This window comes from Anomaloglossus baeobatrachus, chromosome 9, assembly GCF_048569485.1.
Source record: "Anomaloglossus baeobatrachus isolate aAnoBae1 chromosome 9, aAnoBae1.hap1, whole genome shotgun sequence".
NCBI lineage: Eukaryota > Metazoa > Chordata > Amphibia > Anura > Aromobatidae > Anomaloglossus > Anomaloglossus baeobatrachus.
Window position 1 is genome coordinate 47,270,911 of NC_134361.1, and position 21,783 is coordinate 47,292,693.

Genomic DNA, 21,783 nt, shown 5'->3' on the forward strand with positions numbered 1-21,783 from the left:
GAGAGCCTGTAAGATCTGAGGAGAAAGTCACTTGCTATCTGTTATAAAACACCCGCACATATCATGTTACCTCAGATTTTCACATTTGTGGGTATTTCCCATCGTCCAGGCTTGGTGGCGCAGGTATTCCTGTCAGAACGTAGCCATGACGGACATATTATATAGAAAGTGCAGAAGCTGAGGTGTTTCTGGCTCTGGGGTGTTGGAGGCCACGTTACCTTCCCATTATATTGGTTTTTGCGAGGTGTTACTATGGTTTTCAGACTCCTGACCCTATCTGCCCAGTGTTTGTGGTGTCAGCAGGTTTTTTGTTTTTTTCCCTCTGTGGTGGAAACATTTCTTCTGTGTATAATACAAGAGTCTAGTCAGGTCGTGTTTTGGCTGGAAACATATTGGGCTTTTTTTTTAGATGACAGTGGAAATTACGGTGGACAAAATTGCGCCTTTCTTGCCTGAAGGCACTGTCTGCAATTACAGCTCGTCTCTGATCTCTGTAGAAACAGACACCCATAGGATAAACTGATATTTGTCCATTCAGATATACACGTGTCTTAAGACCCTTCTCGACTAGAAAAAGTCTGTGAAGAGTAGCCCCTAATCTGGGGACTCTCACCCTTAAGCCCCATACGGACCACTATAGATAGACCAGATGCGGGTTCCTAGCCCGAACATGACGTCCTCATAGACTGAAATGGTAGGTGCCATATTGGCGCCCCTCTGATATCCGGCTGGTGGGCTTGGTGTATATTACAAAATCATAGACTAATAACATTTGCAAAAAATAGGTTACAAATATCCCAAAACTTTAAAACAACCCGCTTTTCTTTGTCGCTCTATTGGGAGACCCAGACAATTGGGTGTATAGGCTGTGCCTCCGGAGGCTGCACAAAGTATTACACTTAAAAGTGTTAAGCCCCTCCCCTTCTGCCTATACACCCCCCGTGCTCTCACGGGATTCCCAGTTGACAATTGGACTGCGGCGCTGACCGCCTTTGGTGCCATTATACACTGCAGCGGTGCTGAGTGTATTTGTGTATGGGGACGGCCGCGCTGACCGCCGCCGCCATTGTTTTTACTGAGGCGCGGCTGGGACTTGTAGTGCGCCGGGGACTCTGCGCTGGCCGCGCTTTTACGGCGGCCGCGCTTATAACTAGAGTCCCCGGCTTTTTGGGCCTAGTCTCCGTTCTTCCCGCCCTCAGCCCTGCCAGTCAGGGGAAGGGCGGGACGCTGCACAGGACGAGCAGCACTGAGGGCTGGAGCATGCTTTGCATACTCCACCCCCCTCACTGTGCACACTGTGACTCCAACTCCCGCACTTTCTCGGTCACGCCCACGACTCCCTCATCTCCTCAGGACGCCGGCAGCCATTACTGTCAGCTCCTAGGACGCTGCAGAGGGGAGACAAACTCTGGGGGACCCAGGCACGAGTTCAGGGGGCCACACAACCGCTTTCAGCGGGCGGTAAGCAGCACCTGAGGTGCTGATTTCACTGGTGTAGTAGTGTGTTTAGAGTTTATATCTTTGCTATACTTTACACTGTATGGTGCACAGTCAATTTTCTGGTCATATACCCTGTGGTGTGGCTCAAGGGGCAACAAAACACAGGCTTACTGAGCTGCCAGCGCTGCATGTGCAAACCGGCAGGTTCCATTGACCCTCATGGTGGACCCCTGTGGCATTTGTTCTGGCCTCTGCTCAAGGGGTCCCAGGGACAACAACCAAACAGATCCAGGTGACAGGGAGGGAGTTTGCAGTTTTTACTGACAGACTTTCTGAGACTATGGCTAAAATACTAGAAGCTGGCAGTCCAGACTGGTATCTCAGACCATGGGCACTGTACAATCACTGCCCTCTATTCCCCTCAGTTGGAACAACAATGTTCCCCCGGGGTGTCTCAGAGGTCCCAGGGTGAAGCTCTGACACGGACTGCAGTCCCAGACCGCCTAGGCGAGCTCGCTTAGACACCCCCTCGACCTCATCACATTGTTCAGGGTCTCAGAGAAATGACTCTCTGTATCAGAAGAGGAGGTGGCTGATCAGGATTCTGATCCTGATGCCGCTCTCTACCTTGATATCCCTGAGGCGGACGCCATAGTGAATGCTCTTATTGCGTCCATAAAAATGATGCTGGATGTTTCTCTCTCAGGCTCATCCAGCAGAAGGGTCACCTTCTCAAGGTCCCCCAAGAGTACATCGAGTAGGTTTCTGGATCACTCTGACGTCTCGGAGGCAGTCCAGACACGCCGAGTTTGTCCGGATAAGCGTTTCTTCCAAGCGCTTTAAGGATACACTTTATCCCTTCCCCCCTGACGTGGTCAGGGCTGGACTCAGTGTCCCAAGGTGGATTCTCCAATCTCTAGACTGGCGGCTAGATCCATAGTGGCAGTTGAAGATGGGGATTCGCTCAGGGATGCCACTGACAGACAGATGGAGCTCTGGTTGAAATCCATCTATGAAGCCATCGGCGCGCCTTTTGCTCCAGCATTCGCAGCCCTATGGGCGCTCCAAGCTATTGCAGCGGGTCAGGCGCAAATTGACGCACTTGCACGTACGTCTGCGCCGCAAGTGGCGTCTGTAACCTCTCAAACTTCGGCATTGCGTCCTACGCTATTAATGCTGTCCTGGACTCTGCGAGCCGTACGGCGGTTGCAGCCGACAATTCGGTGGCAATACGCAGGGCCTTGTGGCTTCGGGAATGGAAGGCAGACTCAGCTTCCAAAAAAGTGCTTAACCGGTTTGCCATTTTCTGGCGACCGTTTGTTTGGTGAGAGGCTGGATGAAATCATCAACCAATCCTGGGAAAGGAAACATCCTTACCCCAGACCAAACCAAGATTACCCCAACAGAAGAATGGGACAGTCGAGGTTTCGGTCCTTTCCGGGCGCGGGCAGGTCCCAATTCTCCTCGCCCAAACGTCCTCAGAAGGGTCAGAGGAACTCCGATCCATGGCGGTCTAAGGCACGCCCTTAAAAGACCGCCGGAGGTGCCGCCACCAAGTCGGCTTCCTCATGACCTACGGCCCTCACACCCCATCCTCGGTCGGAGACAGGCTCTCCCGCCTTTCAGACATTTCGCTGCCACAGGTTAAGGACCGTTGGGTGAGAGACATTCTGTCTCACGGTCACAGGATAGAGTCAACTCTCGTCCTCCGACTTGATTTTTCAGAACATCCCCGCCTCCCGGGCGAGCCGATGCTCTGCTACAGGCGCTGGGCACTCTGAAGACAGAAGGAGTGGTGATCCCGGTTCCTCTTCAGCAACAGGGTCACGGTTTTTACTCCAACCTGTTTGTGGTCCCAAAGAAGGACGGATCTTTCCGTCCTGTCCTGGACCTAAAACTGCTCCACAAACATGTAAAAGCCAAGCGGTTCAGGATGGAATCCCTCCGCTCCGTCATCGCCTCAATGTCCCAAGGAAATTTCCTTGCATCGATCGATATCAAGGAGGCTTATCTCCACGTACTTATTGCTCCAGAGCATCAGCGCTTCGCCATCGGAGATGAACACCTGAAGTTCGTGGCACTGCCGTTCGGCCTGGCGACAGCCCCACAGGTTTTCACCAAGATCATGGCTGCAGTACTTGCGATCCTACACTCTCAGGGTCACTCGGTGATCCCTTACTTAGACGATCTGCTGGTCAAGGCTCCCTCTCAAGAGGCATGCCAGCACAGCCTCACCGCTACTCTGGATACTCTCCAGACTTTCGGGTGGATCATCAATTTTCCAAAGTCAATTCTGACACCGGCCCAATCGCTGACATATCTTGACATGGAGTTGTCATACCCTCTCAGCGATAGTGAAGCTTCCGCTGAACAAACACCGTTCACTACAGACGGGGGTGCAATCTCTAGGTCAGTCACTCCCCTTGAGGCGCCCCACGCACTTCCTCGGGAAGATGGTGGCAGCAATGGGGGCAGTCCCTTTCACGCAGTGTTCATCAGCGTCCTAAAGGGACTCCTACGCAAGGAGACAGGAAACCGACATTCCTCAACAGGAACGTCTCCCTCTCTCAGGCATACCACTTCATTGTCGAGGGGAAATTCCTTCCTTCTCCCATCCTGGGCAGTGGTCACGACGGACGTGAGTAGGTTTCCGTGGGGAGCAATTTTTCTCCACCACAGGGCTCAAGGTACGTGGACTCACCATTGAGTCCTCGCTTCTGATCAATGTTCTGGAGATCAGAGCAGTGTATCTCGTCCTAAAAGCGTTCCAGCAGTGGCTGGAAGGTAAGAAGATCCGAGTTCAGTCGGACAACTCCACAGCGGTGGCTTACAGTCCGGCGGCTTCTGCTGTGGATGGAAGCCACAGCCTCCACCATATCCGCAGTTTACATCCCAGGCGTGGAATACTTGGGGCAGACTTTCTCAGTCGCCAGGGCATGGACGCAGAGCAAGGGTCCCTTCACCAGGACGGGTTTCACGAGATATGTTGCCACTAGGGCATGCCGGACGTCGACCTAATTGCGTTCCGGCACCACAACAAGGTTCCGACGTTCATGGCACAGTCTCAAGATCCCAGAGCTATGGCGACAGACGCCTTCGTTCAACACTGGTCGCAGTTTCAGCTTACTTGCGTGCTCCCACCGTTGGCACTGTTGCCCAGAGTGTTACGCAAGATCACGGCAGACTGCCGCGGCTGCCGCCGCGTCATCCCCGTCGCTCCAGACTGGCCGAGGAGGTCGTGGTCCCGGATCTGTGGCATCTCACGGTCGGCCAACCGGGGGCACTGCCAGACCGACCAGAATTGCTGTCTCAAGGGCCGTTTTTTCCATCTGAATTCTGGGGCCCTCAACCTGGCTGTGTGGCCATTGAGTCCTGGATTCTAGCGTCTTCAGGATTATCTCAAGAAGCCATTGCCACTATGAGACAGGCTTGTAAACAAACGTCCGCCAAGGTCTAACCACAGGACGCGGAAAATATTCCTGTCGTGGTGCTCTGCTCAGGGTTTTTTCTCCCTGGCCATTTGCCTTGCCCTCTTCCCTGTCCTTCCTTCAATTTGGACTGGAAAAGGGTTCGTCGCTCGGCTCCCTTAAGGGACAAGTCTCAGCGCTCTGTGTTTTTTCCAGAAGTGCCTAGCCAGACTTCCACAGGTACGCACGTTCCTGCAGGGGGTTTGTCACATCGTTCCTTTTTACAAGCGGCCGTTACAACCTTCGGATCTGAACAGGGTGCTGATGTTCTTCAGAAACCACCATTCGAGCCAATGAGAGATATTTCTCTCTCACGCCTTTCGCAGAAAGTGGTTTTCTTCGGCGCTCCATTGGGAGACCCAGACGATTGGGTGTATAGCTACTGCCTCCGGAGGCCACACAAAGCATTACACTAAAAAGTGTAAGGCCCCTCCCCTTCTGGCTATACACCCCCCGTGAGATCACGGTTGCTCAGTTTTCAAGCTTTGTGCGAAGGAGGTCAGACATCCACGCATAGCTCCACTGTTTAGTCAGCAGTAGCTGCTGACTATATCGGATGGAAGAAAAGAGGGCCCATATGGGGCCCCCAGCATGCTCCCTTCTCACCCCACTTGCGGTTTGTTAAGGTTGAGGTACCCATTGCGGGTACGGAGGCTGGAGCCCACATGCTGCTTTCCTTCCCCATCCCCCTGAGGGGCTCTGTGGAAGTGGGATCTTACCGGCCCCCAAACCCTGAGGCCGGGCTCCATCCACAGACCCAGAGACCCTGCTGGAGGAGCTGAGTACCGTCAGGGACAAGGCCCTGCAACAGTCAGGTACTCTGTGTCCCCGCACAGACAAGCCACGCACACTCCAGACTTGCTGGGTGTGCTAGTGCGCCGGGGACAGTAGCGCTGCGCGCTGGGGTTAGAGTCACTGCAGCTTAGCTGAGTGACTTTATGTGTTGGGAACTACTGCGCCGGCCGCTCCGGGAGCGGCGGCGCGGCTGGGACTTGTAGTGCGCCGGGGACTTAGCGCCGACCGTGCTTTTACGACGGCGGCGCTTATAAATCTAGTCCCCGGCTTTTGCGGCCTAGCTCCGCTTCGTTCCCGCCCCCACCCTGTCAATCAGGGAAAGGGAGAGACGCTGTTCTATAGTCAGCGCCGAGGGCTGGAGTCTTATTTACATACTCCAGCCCTTTCACTGGGCACAGTGGGGACGCAGGTTTCCCGCTCTTGGTCTGAACACGCCCAGGGCCTGCCCCTCTCCACAGGACGCCGGCAGCCATTCCTGCATGCAGTCTGGCTGGAGAACGGACATAGGCTCTGGGGGACCCAGACAGGGGATTCTGGCGACCACACACCCGCGCTTATGCGGGCGGTAAGCTGCACATAAGTGCTGGGCCCACTAGTGCCACAATGTTATTTGGTGTACTTTTTCCCTGTACCAAATATATATATATTGCACTGTACGGTCGCTTCTTGGCTTATACCCTATATTGCTCTGAGGAGACAACAACATGTCATCCGCAAAACGCAAGGGTGCCAAGGCACAGGCTGTACGCGCTACTTGTGCCGCATGTGGGGCTGATCTACCGGCAGGTTCCAATGACCCCCATTGTGTGCAATGTTCAATCCCTGTGCCACTTCGTCAGCCGGAGTCTATGGTAGTAGTGGCCCAGGCAGAGACGCCTGTGAACCCTGCCCCGGTGACGGGGACAGAATTTGCAGTTTTTGCTGATAAGATGTCTGTGACTATGTCAAAAATCCTGGAGACCTTGCAGTCCAGGCCAGTTACTCAGACCATGGACACTGCTGTGTCTATGCTCCCCGGTCCCCCTCAGTTGGAACTAATCCGTACTTCAAGGGGGTCCCAGGCATCACAGGCTGAAGGCTCTGACTCGGATGACAGTCCCAGGCAGCCTAAGCGAGCTCGCTGGGAAAGACCCTCGACGTCATCACACTGGTCAGGGTCTCAGCGAGAGGAGTCTCTGTATGATAAGACAGAGGTGGGTGATCAGGAGTCTAATCCTGACACCGCTCTCAATTTAGATACCCCTGATGGTGACGCTATGGTAAATGACCTTATAGCGGCCATCAATAGACTGTTGGATATTTCTCCCCCAGCCCCTTCAACAGAGGAGGCAGCTGCCCAGCAGGAGAAGTTCCATTTCCGGTATCCCAAGCGTAAATTGAGTACTTTTCTGGACCACTCTGACTTCAGAGAATCAGTCCAGAAACACCATGCTTATCCAGACAAGCGTTTCTCCAAACGTCTTAAGGATACACGTTATCCCTTTCCCCCTGACGTGGTCAAACGCTGGACCCAGTGTCCAAAGGTGGATCCCCCAATATCCAGGCTTGCGGCTAGATCCATAGTTGCAGTGGAGGATGGGGCTTCACTTAAAGATGCCAATGACAGACAGATGGACCTTTGGTTGAAATCTGTCTATGAAGCTATCGGCGCGTCGTTTGCTCCAGCATTCGCAGCCGTGTGGGCACTCCAAGCTATTTCCGCTGGTCTGGCACAGGTGGACTCTATCATACGTCCAGCAGTGCCGCAAGTGGCGTCCTTAACTACGCAAATGTCTGCGTTTGCGACCTACGCTATCAATGCGGTACTGGACTCTACGAGCCGTACCTCAATGGCGTCCGCCAACTCTGTGGTTTTGCGCAGAGCCTTGTGGTTAAAGGAATGGAAAGCAGATTCTGCTTCCAAGAAATGTTTAACCAGCTTGCCACTATCTGGAGACAGACTGTTTGGTGAGCAATTGGCTGAAATCATTAAACAGTCCAAGGGTAAGGACTCCTCCTTACCCCAGCCCAGATCAAGCAAACCCCAACAGAGGAAGTGGCAGTCGAGGTTTCGGTCCTTTCGAGGCTCGGGCAAGCCCCATTTCTCCTCGTCCAAAGGGACTCAGAAAGAGCAAAGGAGCGCTGATTCCTGGCGGGCTCACTCGCGCCCCAAGAAAGCAACCGGAGGAACCGCTTCCAAGCCGGCTGCCTCATGACTTTCGGCCTCCTCTCTCCGCATCCTCGGTCGGTGGCAGGCTCTCCCGCTTTTCCGACATTTGGCTGCCACAGGTCAAGGACCGGTGGGTCACAGACATTTTGTCTCACGGGTACAGGATAGAGTTCAGTTCTCGTCCTCCGCCTCGGTTCTTCAGAACTTCCCCACATTCCGACCGAGCAGATGCCCTTCTGCAGGCGGTGGGCTCTCTAAGAGCAGAAGGAGTGGTGATCCCTGTTCCTCTTCAGGAACAAGGGCAAGGTTTTTACTCCAATCTCTTTGTGGTGCCAAAAAAGGACGGCTCATTCCGTCCTGTTCTGGACCTAAAACTGCTCAACAAGCATGTGAAAACCAGGCGGTTCCGGATGGAATCCCTCCGCTCCGTCATTGCCTCAATGTCTCAAGGAGATTTCCTGGCATCAATAGACATCAAAGATGCTTATCTCCACGTGCCGATTGCTACCGAGCACCAACGTTTTCTACGTTTCGTGATAGGAGACGACCATCTTCAGTTCGTAGCTCTGCCATTTGGTCTGGCGACAGCCCCACGGGTTTTCACCAAAGTCATGGCGGCAGTGGTAGCAGTCTTGCACTCTCAGGGACACTCGGTGATCCCTTACTTGGACGATCTGCTTGTCAAAGCACCCTCTCAAGAGGCATGCCAACTCAGCCTGAATGTGGCGCTGGAGACTCTCCAGACTTTCGGGTGGATCATCAACTTTTCAAAGTCAAATCTGTCACCGACTCAATCACTAACGTATCTTGGCATGGAGTTTCATACTCTCTCAGCGATAGTGAAGCTTCCGCTGGACAAGCAGCGGTCACTACAGATAGGGGTGCAGTCTCTCCTTCATGGTCAGTCGCACCCCTTAAGGCGCCTCATGCACTTCCTAGGGAAGATGGTGGCAGCAATGGAGGCAGTCCCGTTTGCGCAGTTTCATCTGCGCCCACTTCAATGGGACATTCTCCGCCAATGGGACGGGAAGTCAACTTCCCTGGACAGGAAAGTCTCCCTTTCCCAGACGGCCAAGGACTCTCTGCAATGGTGGCTTCTTCCCACCTCATTATCACAGGGAAGATCATTCCTGCCCCCATCCTGGGCAGTGGTCACGACAGACGCGAGTCTGTCAGGGTGGGGAGCAGTTTTTCTCCACCACAGGGCTCAGGGGACGTGGACTCAGCAGGAGTCCACCCTTCAGATCAATGTCCTGGAAATCAGGGCAGTGTATCTTGCCCTACTAGCCTTCCAGCAGTGGCTGGAAGGAAAGCAGATCCGAATTCAGTCGGACAACTCCACAGCGGTGGCATACATCAACCACCAAGGAGGGACACGCAGTCGACAAGCCTTCCAGGAAGTCCGGCGGATTCTGATGTGGGTGGAGGACAGAGCATCCACCATATCCGCGGTTCACATCCCGGGCGTAGAAAACTGGGAAGCAGACTTCCTCAGTCGCCAGGGTATGGACGCAGGGGAATGGTCCCTTCACCCGGACGTGTTTCAGGAAATCTGTCGCCGCTGGGGGGTGCCGGACGTCGACCTAATGGCGTCTCGGCACAACAACAAGGTCCCGGCCTTCATGGCGCGGTCTCGCGATCAAAGAGCTCTGGCGGCAGACGCCTTAGTCCAAGATTGGTCGCAGTTCCGGCTCCCTTATGTGTTTCCACCTCTGGCACTCTTGCCCAGAGTGCTACGCAAGATCAGATCCGATTGCAGCCGCGTCATACTCGTCGCTCCAGACTGGCCGAGAAGGTCGTGGTACCCGGATCTGTGGCATCTCACGGTCGGCCGACCGTGGACACTACCAGACCGAGCAGACTTACTGTCCCAAGGGCCGTTTTTCCATCAGAATTCTGCGGCCCTGAACCTGACTGTGTGGCCATTGAGTCCTGGATCCTAGCGTCTTCAGGATTATCTCAAGAGGTCGTTGCCACCATGAGACAGGCTAGGAAGTCCACTTCTGCTAAGATCTACCACAGAACGTGGAGGATTTTCTTATCCTGGTGCTCTGCACAAGGGGTATCCCCCTGGCCATTCGCGCTACCTACTTTTCTTTCCTTCCTGCAATCTGGGTTGGAAAAGGGCTTGTCGCTCGGCTCCCTTAAAGGGCAAGTCTCGGCACTATCCGTGTTTTTTCAGAAGCGTCTAGCACGACTTTCTCAGGTGCGCACGTTCCTGCAGGGGGTTTGTCATATCGTCCCTCCGTACAGACGGCCGTTAGATCCATGGGATCTAAACAGGGTACTAGTTGCTCTCCAGAAGCCGCCCTTCGAGCCTCTGAGGGATGTTTCACTTTCTCGGCTCTCACAGAAAGTGGCTTTTCTGGTAGCGGTCACGTCTCTTCGGAGAGTGTCTGAGCTAGCAGCGCTGTCATCCAAGGCTCCCTTCCTGGTGTTCCACCAGGACAAGGTAGTGCTGCGCCCCATTCAGGAGTTTCTCCCTAAGGTGGTATCCTCGTTTCATCTTAATCAGGATATTTCCTTACCTTCCTTTTATCCTTATCCAGTTCATGGGTATGAAAAGGATTTGCATTTGCTAGATCTGGTGAGAGCACTCAGAATCTACATTTCCCGCACGGCGCCCCTCCGCCGCTCGGATGCACTCTTTGTCCTTGTCGCTGGTAAGCGCAAAGGGTCGCAGGCTTCCAAAGCCACCCTGGCTCGATGGATCAAAGAACCAATTCTTGAAGCCTACCGTTCTGCTGGGCTTCCGGTTCCATCGGGGCTGAAGGCCCACTCAACCAGAGCCGTGGGTGCGTCCTGGGCATTACGACACCAGGCTACGGCTCAACAGGTGTGCCAGGCAGCTACCTGGTCGAGTCTGCACACTTTCACCAAACATTATCAGGTGCATACCTATGCTTCGGCGGACGCCAGCCTAGGTAGAAGAGTCCTGCAGTTGCCTCCCCGTAGGGGAGGGCTGTCTTTGCAGCTCTAACATGAGGTATTTCTTTACCCACCCAGGGACTGCTTTTGGACGTCCCAATCGTCTGGGTCTCCCAATGGAGCGCCGAAGAAGAAGGGAATTTTGTTACTTACCGTAAATTCCTTTTCTTCTAGCTCCTATTGGGAGACCCAGCACCCGCCCTGTTGTCCTTCGGGATTTTTGGTTGTTTTCGGGTACACATGTTGTTCATGTTCAACGGTTTTCAGTTCTCCGATGTTACTTCGGAGTGAATTTGTTTAAACCAGTTATTGGCTTTCCTCCTTCTTGCTTTAGCACTAAAACTGAGCAACCGTGATCTCACGGGGGGTGTATAGCCAGAAGGGGAGGGGCCTTACACTTTTTAGTGTAATGCTTTGTGTGGCCTCCGGAGGCAGTAGCTATACACCCAATCGTCTGGGTCTCCCAATAGGAGCTAGAAGAAAAGGAATTTACGGTAAGTAACAAAATTCCCTTCTTTCTAGTACCAGTCACTTCACTTCGGAGAGTGTCTGAGCTAGCAGCGCTGTCATGCAAGGCCCCTTTCCTGGTTTTCACCAGGACAAGGTGGTTCTGCGTCCGGTTCCGGAATTTCTCCCTAAGGTGGTATCCCCCTTTCATCTCAATCAGGATATCTCCTTACCTTCTTTTTGTCCTCATCCAGTTCACCAATGTGAAAAGGATTTGCACTTGTTAGATCTGGTGAGAGCACTCAGACCCTACATTTCTCGTACGGCGCCTCTGCGCCGCTCGGATGCACTCTTTGTCCTTGTCGCTGGCCAGCGTAAAGGGTCACAGGCTTCCAAATCAACCTTGACTCGGTGGATCAAAGAGCCAATTTTCGAAGCCTACCGTTCGGCTGGGCTTCCGGTTCTCTCAGGGCTGAAGGCCCATTCTACCAGAGCCGTGGACGCGTCCTGGGCTTTGAGGCACCAGGCTACGGCTCAGCAGGTGTGTCAGGCGGCTACCTGGTCGAGCCTGCACACTTTCACGAAACACTATCAGGTTCATACCTATGCTTCGGCGGATGCCAGCATAGGCAGACGTGTCCTTCAGGCGGCGGTTGCCCACCTGTAGGAAGGGGCCGTTTTTTCGGCTCTATTACGAGGTATTATTTTACCCACCCAGGGATTGCTTTTGGACATCCCAATTGTCTGGGTCTCCCAATAGAGCGACAAAGAAGGGAATTTTGTTTACTTACCGTAAATTCCTTTTCTTCTAGCTCTAATTGGGAGACCCAGCACCCGCCCCTGTTTTTTTGTGTACACATGTTGTTCATGTTGAATGGTTTCAGTTCTCCGATATTCCTTCGGATTGAAACTACTTTAAACCAGTTTATAATTTTTTCCTCCTTCTTGCTTTTGCACCAAAACTGGGAATCCCGTGAGAGCACGGGGGGTGTATAGGCAGAAGGGGAGGGGCTTAACACTTTTGAGTGTAATACTTTGTGCAGCCTCCGGAGGCATAGCCTATACACCCAATTGTCTGGGTCTCCCAATTAGAGCTAGAAGAAAAGGAATTTACGGTAAGTAAACAAAATTCCCTTCTTCTCAAGCAAAAAATTAAGACAAAAAAAGCAAAGCAGATTTATAACGCTGCATCTATAAAAGTCGATCAAAATACAAATTAATCAATTTTATATCACAAAGAGAAATTGAATTGCCGTTCATTAAGTCACTAGACTTTGCTGGGGAAAAAAAGGGATCTATATGTTGTATATACCCAAAAATATTAATTTAAAAGGCTAAGAAATTAAACGCTCACCACACTAAAAACAAACCCTCACACGGCTCCATAAAATTTTGGTTCTCAGAAAATGGCAACACCAATTATTTATTTATTTTTCTAAATTATTTATCATTATTATGAGATTTAATGTTGATAAATGTAAAGTAATGCACCTAGGACGGAGTAATCCTATAGCTGCGTATACATTAAATGGAAGTAAACTCGGGACTACAGAACAGGAGAAGGACTTGGGGATTCTGGTTACAAATAAGTTGAGCAGCAGCACTCAATGTCAGGCAGCAGCTGCTAAAGCCAACAAGATTTTGGGGTGTATAAAAAGCGAGAGAAACGTATTGTTACCCCTCTATAAATCACTTGTAAGGCCGCATCTGGAATATGGGATCCAGTTTTGGGCTCCACATTTTAAAAAGGACATTCAGAAGTTAGAATCAGTTCAAAGGCGGGCAACTAGATTATTACAAGGAATGGAGGCCGCCCGTATGATGAGAGATGGAAAAGAGGCTAGGTTCACCCTTCCGTTAAATTGTATCAGTCACAATCAACGGAATCCGTTTGGTGGATTCCGTTGTTCCCATAGACTTGTATGAGTGGCGGATTGTGACTAATGATGCTGCTTTGCATCCTCCGCCTGACTGATCAGTCGTGGAACGACTGACCGTGGGGCGGAAGGAACGCAGCTTGTAACGTTTTTTGAGCAGCGCAATCCGTAGGATTTCACAGCGCATGCTCTCTCTGGCTCCCTGCACACGTAACCAGGATACACATCGGGTTAACAAGCAATGCGCTTTGCCTAGTTACCCGATATTTACCCTGGTTACGTGTGCAAGGAGCCAGCGCTAAGCGGTGTACGCTGGTAACCAAGGTAAATATTGGGTAACCAAACAAAGTGCTTTGCTTAGTTTTTACCCGATATTTACCATGGCTACCTGTGCAGGGAGCCCGACACTTCCCCGCTTGGCTCCGCCCCCTCCCGCACTCCGCATGTACACACACACATGTACACACACACGTACACACACACACACGTACACACACACACACGTACACACACACACATGTACACACACACACACACACACATGTACACACACATGTACACACACATGTACACACACACATGTACACACACACATGTACACACACACACACACGTCAGCGCCATGGCCCCGCTCGGCTCCACCCACCTCGCACTCCGCCCCCTGCTCACAACGAAGTCTGAGAATGAATTCTGTTCTTTGTCATCCGTTGTACAACGCATCAGTCACATGCGTCAAGCAACGCATGTGACTGATGGAAAACAGAAATGTGAACCTAGCCTTAGAAAAAAGATCTCTCAGAGGAGATCTCATTTATATGTATGAGTCACATGTGTGGTCAATATAAAGGACTGGTACATGACTTATTTCTTCCAAAGACAATACTAAGGACCAGGGGGCACTCACTGCGAGTGGAAGAAAAGAGATTCCGGCAGCTAAGGCTGCTTTCACACAACGTTTTTTTAAAATGCGTCATGAACTTTTTTTGCTGTAAAAGTGGATCCAGTTTTTACAAAGAAAAACGCATGCAAACGCAAGTGTTATTTTGCAGGATCCTGCCACTTGAAGTTTATGGGCGGGCATTCAAGTCATGTGATCAGGAGTGAGGGGAACTGAACATGATAGACTGGGAGCCGGCATCTGACAGCTGCGGACGCTGGTAACTAAGGTAAACATCGGGTAACTAAGCGAAGTGCTTTGCTTGGATACCCAATATTTACCTTGGTTACGAGCATCCGTAGCTGCTAGGAGCCAGGCTGCCTGCTCCCTGCACACGTAACCAAGGTAAACATCGAGTAACTAAGCGAAGCGCTTTGCTTGGTTACCCGATATTTACATTGGTTATGGTCGTCTGCCACTCTCAGGCGGAGGAGAGGGAGGGGGAGAGAGAGACTGATCACGCCAGACTGGTTTCTGGGCATGCTCAGTAGAGCAAGCAGGATCCTGTCTATCAGCATGACAGCGTTCACATGCGTTTGCGTGCAGTATAGTCAGGATCCAGTGAAAAATAGTATTTGGACGCAGCTCAAAAACGCTACAAGTAGCGTTTTTGAAAAAAATAAAAAAACTGCAACTCGCTGGATCCTCACTATAACGCACGCAAACGCATGTGAACGCATGTTGACGAGAGTCCATTCCAAAAGCATTGAAATGAAAACGCATTTGCACTGGATCCGTTTTTGCGTTAAAAAAACATTCATGACGCATGTTAAAAAAAACATAGTGTGAAAGCAGCCTAAATAGGAAAGGGTTCTTTACAGTTAGAGCAGTCAGACTGTGGAATGCCGACCACAAGAGGTTATACTATCTGCCATTACTACAGCTTTTATATCAGGGCTGGATGATTTCCTCAGTACATAACATTGTTGGTTATAAGTGACTTAAAAACAAAATGTAGAACTGGTGGAGGAAGGGGGAACTAGATAGACCTAGGTATTTTTTTAACCTAAGTAACAAAGTAATTTTTTATTATTATTATTATTATTATTATTATTTTTCAAACCACTAATATAAAAAACTATACAAGCTTGGAAAAGCATTGACGTGTACCTCACTCACCTCAGCAGTCTTGCACTGAATAGGCTATTGATTGACTGCAGTGGTAATATCCCTCATGAACACTGCAGCCAAGCACTTACCCTCAACAGTCTTGCACTGACTAGGCTATTGATTGGCCGCAGTGTTCATAGCCCATATATCCCTCATGAACACTGCAGCCAATCACTGACTTCAGCAGGTTTGCACTTGAAGAGGCTATTGATTGGCTGCAGCGGTCTTGTGCTGTTTGGTATGTGCCTGATGCTGCAAATATAAGCAGATAACCAGCGTGGAGGATCAGGAATGCCAGGATTTGTGAGTATATAGTTACTTAGGTTATCAATATTGCTGCCTGTATTTACATCCAGCGACCACCCAAGCATCTATCATCTGATTGTTGGGGGTGTTGGATGTCGGACCCCCACTGATCTGATCCCATGGATTGATCATCAATACCTGTGCTCGAACAACCCCATGCACATCACAGATACAGGTATACGGGGATATGGTAGCACTGTATATATTTCCCATGTATGCTGTTGTCCCCAAGGGACCTCGTTGCTTCCATAGGACTGTTCTTACTGACGTATTGCAACATACAGCTGCTTAACCCTTCACTGCCAGAGCTCAGGCCTATCTCTGCAGAGCACCGGATGAAGAAATATGACATTAAAGGGGTTGTCCACTGTCTGGATGACCTTTTCTTAAATAAAACACTTCTCCCTTGTAAAAAAAACATAATAGTTCCCTCCCGCACTCTCTCCATTCCAGGGTCTCTGCCCTCACTACTTTTCTGAAGCCGGCACGGGAGGGGATTGTATTTTTATTTTACAAGGGGGGGCTACTTTAATTAAAAAAAGGGTTGTCCAGATTGTGCACAACCCCTTTTTAAGGGTTCACTATTTTAGGAAGTGTATAGAAGTACCAGTTCTGTTTCATGTTCATCAGTAACTGTCCCAATGACCCATCTGCCACCTAAGCGTGACTTTGTGGAAGTCTCCTCGCCCTCCGCCGGACGTGCCATTTCTCTGTGCCTCATCCTCTGTCTTTGTGCTCTTTTGCAGGCCAGCCTGAACGGCTCTGTCGGGACTGAAGCAGCCATCGCTCCTGACCAACAAAACGGGCAACAGCAGCAACAGCAGCCGCCGCCTAATGCATGGCAGGTGATTAAAGGCGTCCTCTTCAGGTGAGTGCTCCCTGTGTACCTACCATTACAGCACACACCACCAGGTATTGCACTCGGGCATTGAGACCAGTATAGGCATCACCCATAGGTCTGGGTTGTGTATTGGACCTGTGCCATATTTGCAGTGTGACGCCACCTTTTGGTTGTTAATGGCAGTTCGTATTGGCATACGACCACTTTCTAGGTTATATCCGTCAGACCTCCTTTATATTACATATTGATAATTCCCACAGGAGGCATGAAGGCTATGTTGCAGATAAAGAGATAAATGGATGTCTTATTTGTAAGGATCACATAGAATAGAAAGCCCCGTCAGAGTGCATTTTGTGTTACCCACATATGAACAACAGGTGGCACTATTGAGCCAAGGGTGAACAGAATAATGATGTACCAATAATCCATTTGTACTGATCAAGTCACATAAAGCTTGGGGAGTGACCAACAAAAGCTCATTCGAGAGAGTACAACCGAGAGCTCATTCGAGAGGGTACAACCGAGAGCTCATTCGAGAGGGTACAACCGAGAGCTCATTCGAGAGGGTACAACCGAGAGCTCATTCGAGAGGGTACAACCGAGAGCTCATTCGAGAGGGTACAACCGAGAGCTCATTCGAGAGGGTACAACCGAGAGCTCATTCGAGAGGGTACAACCGAGAGCTCATTCGAGAGGGTACAACCGAGAGCTCATTCGAGAGGGTACAACCGAGAGCTCATTCGAGAGGGTACAACCGAGAGCTCATTCGAGAGGGTACAACCGAGAGCTCATTCGAGAGGGTACAACCGAGAGCTCATTCGAGAGGGTACAACCGAGAGCTCATTCGAGAGGGTACAACCGAGAGCTCATTCGAGAGGGTACAACCGAGAGCTCATTCGAGAGGGTACAACCGAGAGCTCATTCGAGAGGGTACAACCGAGAGCTCATTCGAGAGGGTACAACCGAGAGCTCATTCGAGAGGGTACAACCGAGAGCTCATTCGAGAGGGTACAACCGAGAGCTCATTCGAGAGGGTACAACCGAGAGCTCATTCGACAGGGTACAACCGAGAGCTCATTCGACAGGGTACAACCGAGAGCTCATTCGAGAGGGTACAACCGAGAGCTCATTCGAGAGGGTACAACCGAGAGTTCATTCGAGAGGGTACAACCGAGAGCTCATTCGAGAGGGTACAACCGAGAGTTCATTCGAGAGGGTACAACCGAGAGTTCATTCGAGAGGGTACAACCGAGAGTTCATTCGAGAGGGTACAACCGAGAGCTCATTCGAGAGGGTACAACCGAGAGCTCATTCGAGAGGGTACAACCGAGAGCTCATTCGAGAGGGTACAACCGAGAGCTCATTCGAGAGGGTACAACCGAGAGCTCATTCGAGAGGGTACAACCGAGAGCTCATTCGAGAGGGTACAACCGAGAGCTCATTCGAGAGGGTACAACCGAGAGCTCATTCGAGAGGGTACAACCGAGAGCTCATTCGAGAGGGTACAACCGAGAGCTCATTCGAGAGGGTACAACCGAGAGCTCATTCGAGAGGGTACAACCGAGAGCTCATTCGAGAGGGTACAACCGAGAGCTCATTCGAGAGGGTACAACCGAGAGCTCATTCGAGAGGGTACAACCGAGAGCTCATTCGAGAGGGTACAACCGAGAGCTCATTCGAGAGGGTACAACCGAGAGCTCATTCGAGAGGGTACAACCGAGAGCTCATTCGAGAGGGTACAACCGAGAGCTCATTCGAGAGGGTACAACCGAGAGCTCATTCGAGAGGGTACAACCGAGAGCTCATTCGAGAGGGTACAACCGAGAGCTCATTCGAGAGGGTACAACCGAGAGCTCATTCGAGAGGGTACAACCGAGAGCTCATTCGAGAGGGTACAACCGAGAGCTCATTCGAGAGGGTACAACCGAGAGCTCATTCGAGAGGGTACAACCGAGAGCTCATTCGAGAGGGTACAACCGAGAGCTCATTCGAGAGGGTACAACCGAGAGCTCATTCGAGAGGGTACAACCGAGAGCTCATTCGAGAGGGTACAACCGAGAGCTCATTCGAGAGGGTACAACCGAGAGCTCATTCGAGAGGGTACAACCGAGAGCTCATTCGAGAGGGTACAACCGAGAGCTCATTCGAGAGGGCACCACCGAGAGCTCATTCGAGAGGGCACCACCGAGAGCTCATTCGAGAGGGCACCACCGAGAGCTCATTCGAGAGGGCACCACCGAGAGCTCATTCGAGAGGGCACCACCGAGAGCTCATTCGAGAGGGCACCACCGAGAGCTCATTCGAGAGGGCACCACCGAGAGCTCATTCGAGAGGGCACCACCGAGAGCTCACTCGAGAGGGCACCACCGAGAGCTCACTCGAGAGGGCACCACCGAGAGCTCACTCGAGAGGGCACCACCGAGAGCTCACTCGAGAGGGCACCACCGAGAGCTCACTCGAGAGGGCACCACCGAGAGCTCACTCGAGAGGGCACCACCGAGAGCTCACTCGAGAGGGCACCACCGAGAGCTCACTCGAGAGGGCACCACCGAGAGCTCACTCGAGAGGGTACAAATTGATTTGCAGGACCCAATCCAGCATCCACGTCCGTATTATGCGACTGCCGTAAAGAAGCCGAGCGAGCCGCTTCTTACCTGCCAGCATCCGGGGCTCTTCTTTTGATTAGCCACCCTAGCTTGACGTCACCTGTCCATCAAGGCTCTCCAGGCCAAGTAATCAAAAGAGGAGTCTGGATGCCGGCAGGTAGGAGGCGGTCACCGGACTCCTGTGCTGCAGATTACTGGACCGGGTACTTTGAATCGATTTACACCAACTCTGTAGTTGATCAGTATCACATCACTGGTGGTGCTAGGAGTCGGACCCTCATACAGCTGAGCGGACAGTACCATTCACCACCATTATGGGCGCTTTTGGCACATCTAGGGCATTGCCGTGTCTTGTTACCCATGATCGGCAGCGTTGCCATCATTCCTATAGATAGGTCATCAATTTTAAAGTGCTGAAATAATCATCTACTGAGATGTCGGATTATTCCATTAGGGAAGAGTTACTGCCAAAGAAATGGGGATCAAGGCTTTTCTTATAGGAATGGGTGATGTTATGTTGACGTCTTTTACAGGATCTTCATCATATGGGCCATCAGCAGCTGGTTCCGCAGAGGATCGGCTCCTCAGGACCAAACCACATCCGCTGGGGCTCCCCGGCCCCCCAGCCGCAATCTCTTTCCTAAAGACACTTTAATGGTATGATTATTTTGTTTATTGTTTCTCCCCACTGAACCGCAAAACAAACTGATGTCATCATTGCCAGCTTCTGGTGCCAAAGTAGCAAAAATTTAGAGCGTTCCTGACACTGTAAGGCTATATGCCCACAGGACAATGTACCCCTGGCAAACCTGCGGATTTATCTGGATTACTTTGTCGCTCCATTGGGAGACCCAGACAATTGGGTGTATAGCTTCTGCCTCCAGAGGCCACACAAAGTATTACACTTTAAAAAGTGTAACCCCTTCCCTCTGCCTATACACCCTCCCGTGGATCATGGGCTCCTCAGTTTTATGCTTTGTGTGGAAGGAGGCACACATCCACTCATGCATTCTCATACTTAGTTATGTCGGTTGGAAGAAAAGAGGGCCCCCACGGGGCCCCCGGCATGTTCCCTTCTCACCCCACTATGTCGGCGGTGCTGTTAAGGTTGAAGTACCCATTGCGGGTACAGAGGCTGGAGCCACATGCCGTCTCCTTCACCATCCCTTATGCGGCTCTGGGAGAAGTGGGATCCTAAGCGGTCATCCATTTGCTGGGACCGTGCTCCATCCGCAGCCCCTGTGGGAACCTGCCGGACCGGAGCCTCTTCAACCTCAGGGACTGGGCCCTGCAACTCAAAGGTACTCTGTGTCCCCATAGGGGACTGTGCAGGGAGCGCACCTTCTTCCCGGAAGCCGCGGCAGCTGCTGAATTGAGGAGGCCGGTGGACTTCCGCGCCGACCGTGCCTGCTTGTCGGGCGCGGTCTCAAATTTAGTTCCCGGCTTCATCGCGGCCTAGTCGCAAAAATCCCGGGCCTGCCTGTCAGGGGTAAGGGCGGGATTACCGACATGACGTCGGATGTGAGGGCTGGAGCATCCTGCATGTCTTCCTCCCCCCTCACTGATCACTGTGGGGACCCCAGATTCCCGCACTTTGCTGGCGCCGCCCACGGCTCCACTCCTCCCCTGAGAGCTCCGGCAGCCATTTTCTGGCATTCTGCCGGTGGAGGCTTCTCAGTGAACAGCTCTACAGCTCCGGGGGGTCCAAGGCAGGGAATCTGGAGGACACACTCCGCCCGTTAGCGGTCGGTAAGCCACACCGGTCACCCGGTGCTGGTCCCCCTAGGGTGCCGGAATAGATACACATATATATATATATATATATATCTGTTCGGTCGGGCTGTATACCCCTTCCCATATACCCTCAGTGATCACTCTCCTAGGAGACAACAGCATGTCGTCCACAAGGAGCAAAGCTGCTAAGGCACAGGTTTTTTTCGCGGCCTGTACCTCTTGTGGGGCTATGTTACCTGCGGGTTCCACCTACCCTCACTGTGAGCAATGCTAGACTCCTGCCTCGCTTGCTCAGCAGGAGCCTCGGACACTGGTGGGCCCCTCAGCTCATGTAGACCCCCCTGCTCCCCCTGACCAGGCTGCAGGGACAGAGTTCGCCTCTTTTGCTGAGAAACTCTCTGAGTCTCTTTCTCAATCCATTGCACTGTCTATGGACAAATGGTCTTCTAAGCTGCTTGAGGCTTTGCAGTCCAGACCGGACCTTTCACAGGCCCCGGCCCCTGTTAGCTCGTCGCCTCCAGGCCCCTCTCGGTCCGCGCCGCAGCGCGCTCCCAGGTTGGCCCCTCGGTCTCAGGCGGAGGACTCCTGCCCGGACCGCAGTCGCTAAGCGGGCTTGCTGGGACTCTTCCCCGACTTCCTCTCGGCAGGAGAAACACCAGTTTCGGTTCCCCAAACGTACGCGCAATACGTTTTTTGATCACTCTAACTTCAGGGACGCTGACCAGAATCCCAGAGCGGTCCCGGACAAGCGCTTTGCTAAACGCCTCACTGACACGCGTTACCCCTTCCCATCTGAAGTCGTTAAGGGTTGGGCTCACTGTCCCAAGGTGGATCCTCTAGTCTCCAGATTGGCGGCTAGGTCCATGGTGTCTGTTGCAGATGGCTCATCCCTGAAGGATGCCACTGACAGCCAGACAGAGCTCCTGGTGAAGTCCATCTATGAGGCCACGGGCGCGTCTTTTGCCCCGGCCTTTGCAGCCGTGTGGGCACTCCAAGCAATCTCGGCTTGTCTGACTGAGATTAATGCTGTCACACGTAATTCTGCTCCGCAAGTTGCGTCTTTGACCTCTCAGGCGTCAGCCTTTTCGTCCTACGCCATGAACGTCGTCCTGGACTCCGCTAGCCGTACGGCGGTAGCATCTGCTA

General features: G+C 52.0%; 1 protein-coding gene across 1 annotated transcript in view; it reads left to right on the forward strand.

The window, feature by feature from the left end:
* The window catches only part of CLPTM1 (CLPTM1 regulator of GABA type A receptor forward trafficking), a 114,843-nt gene that overhangs the window by 11,188 nt on the left and 81,872 nt on the right, over positions 1–21,783 (forward strand). The window contains exons 2-3 of the mRNA XM_075323674.1: positions 16,203–16,324; positions 19,437–19,560. Coding sequence (XP_075179789.1) covers positions 16,203–16,324; positions 19,437–19,560 — 246 coding nt within the window. The remainder of the gene's footprint in view (positions 1–16,202; positions 16,325–19,436; positions 19,561–21,783) is intronic.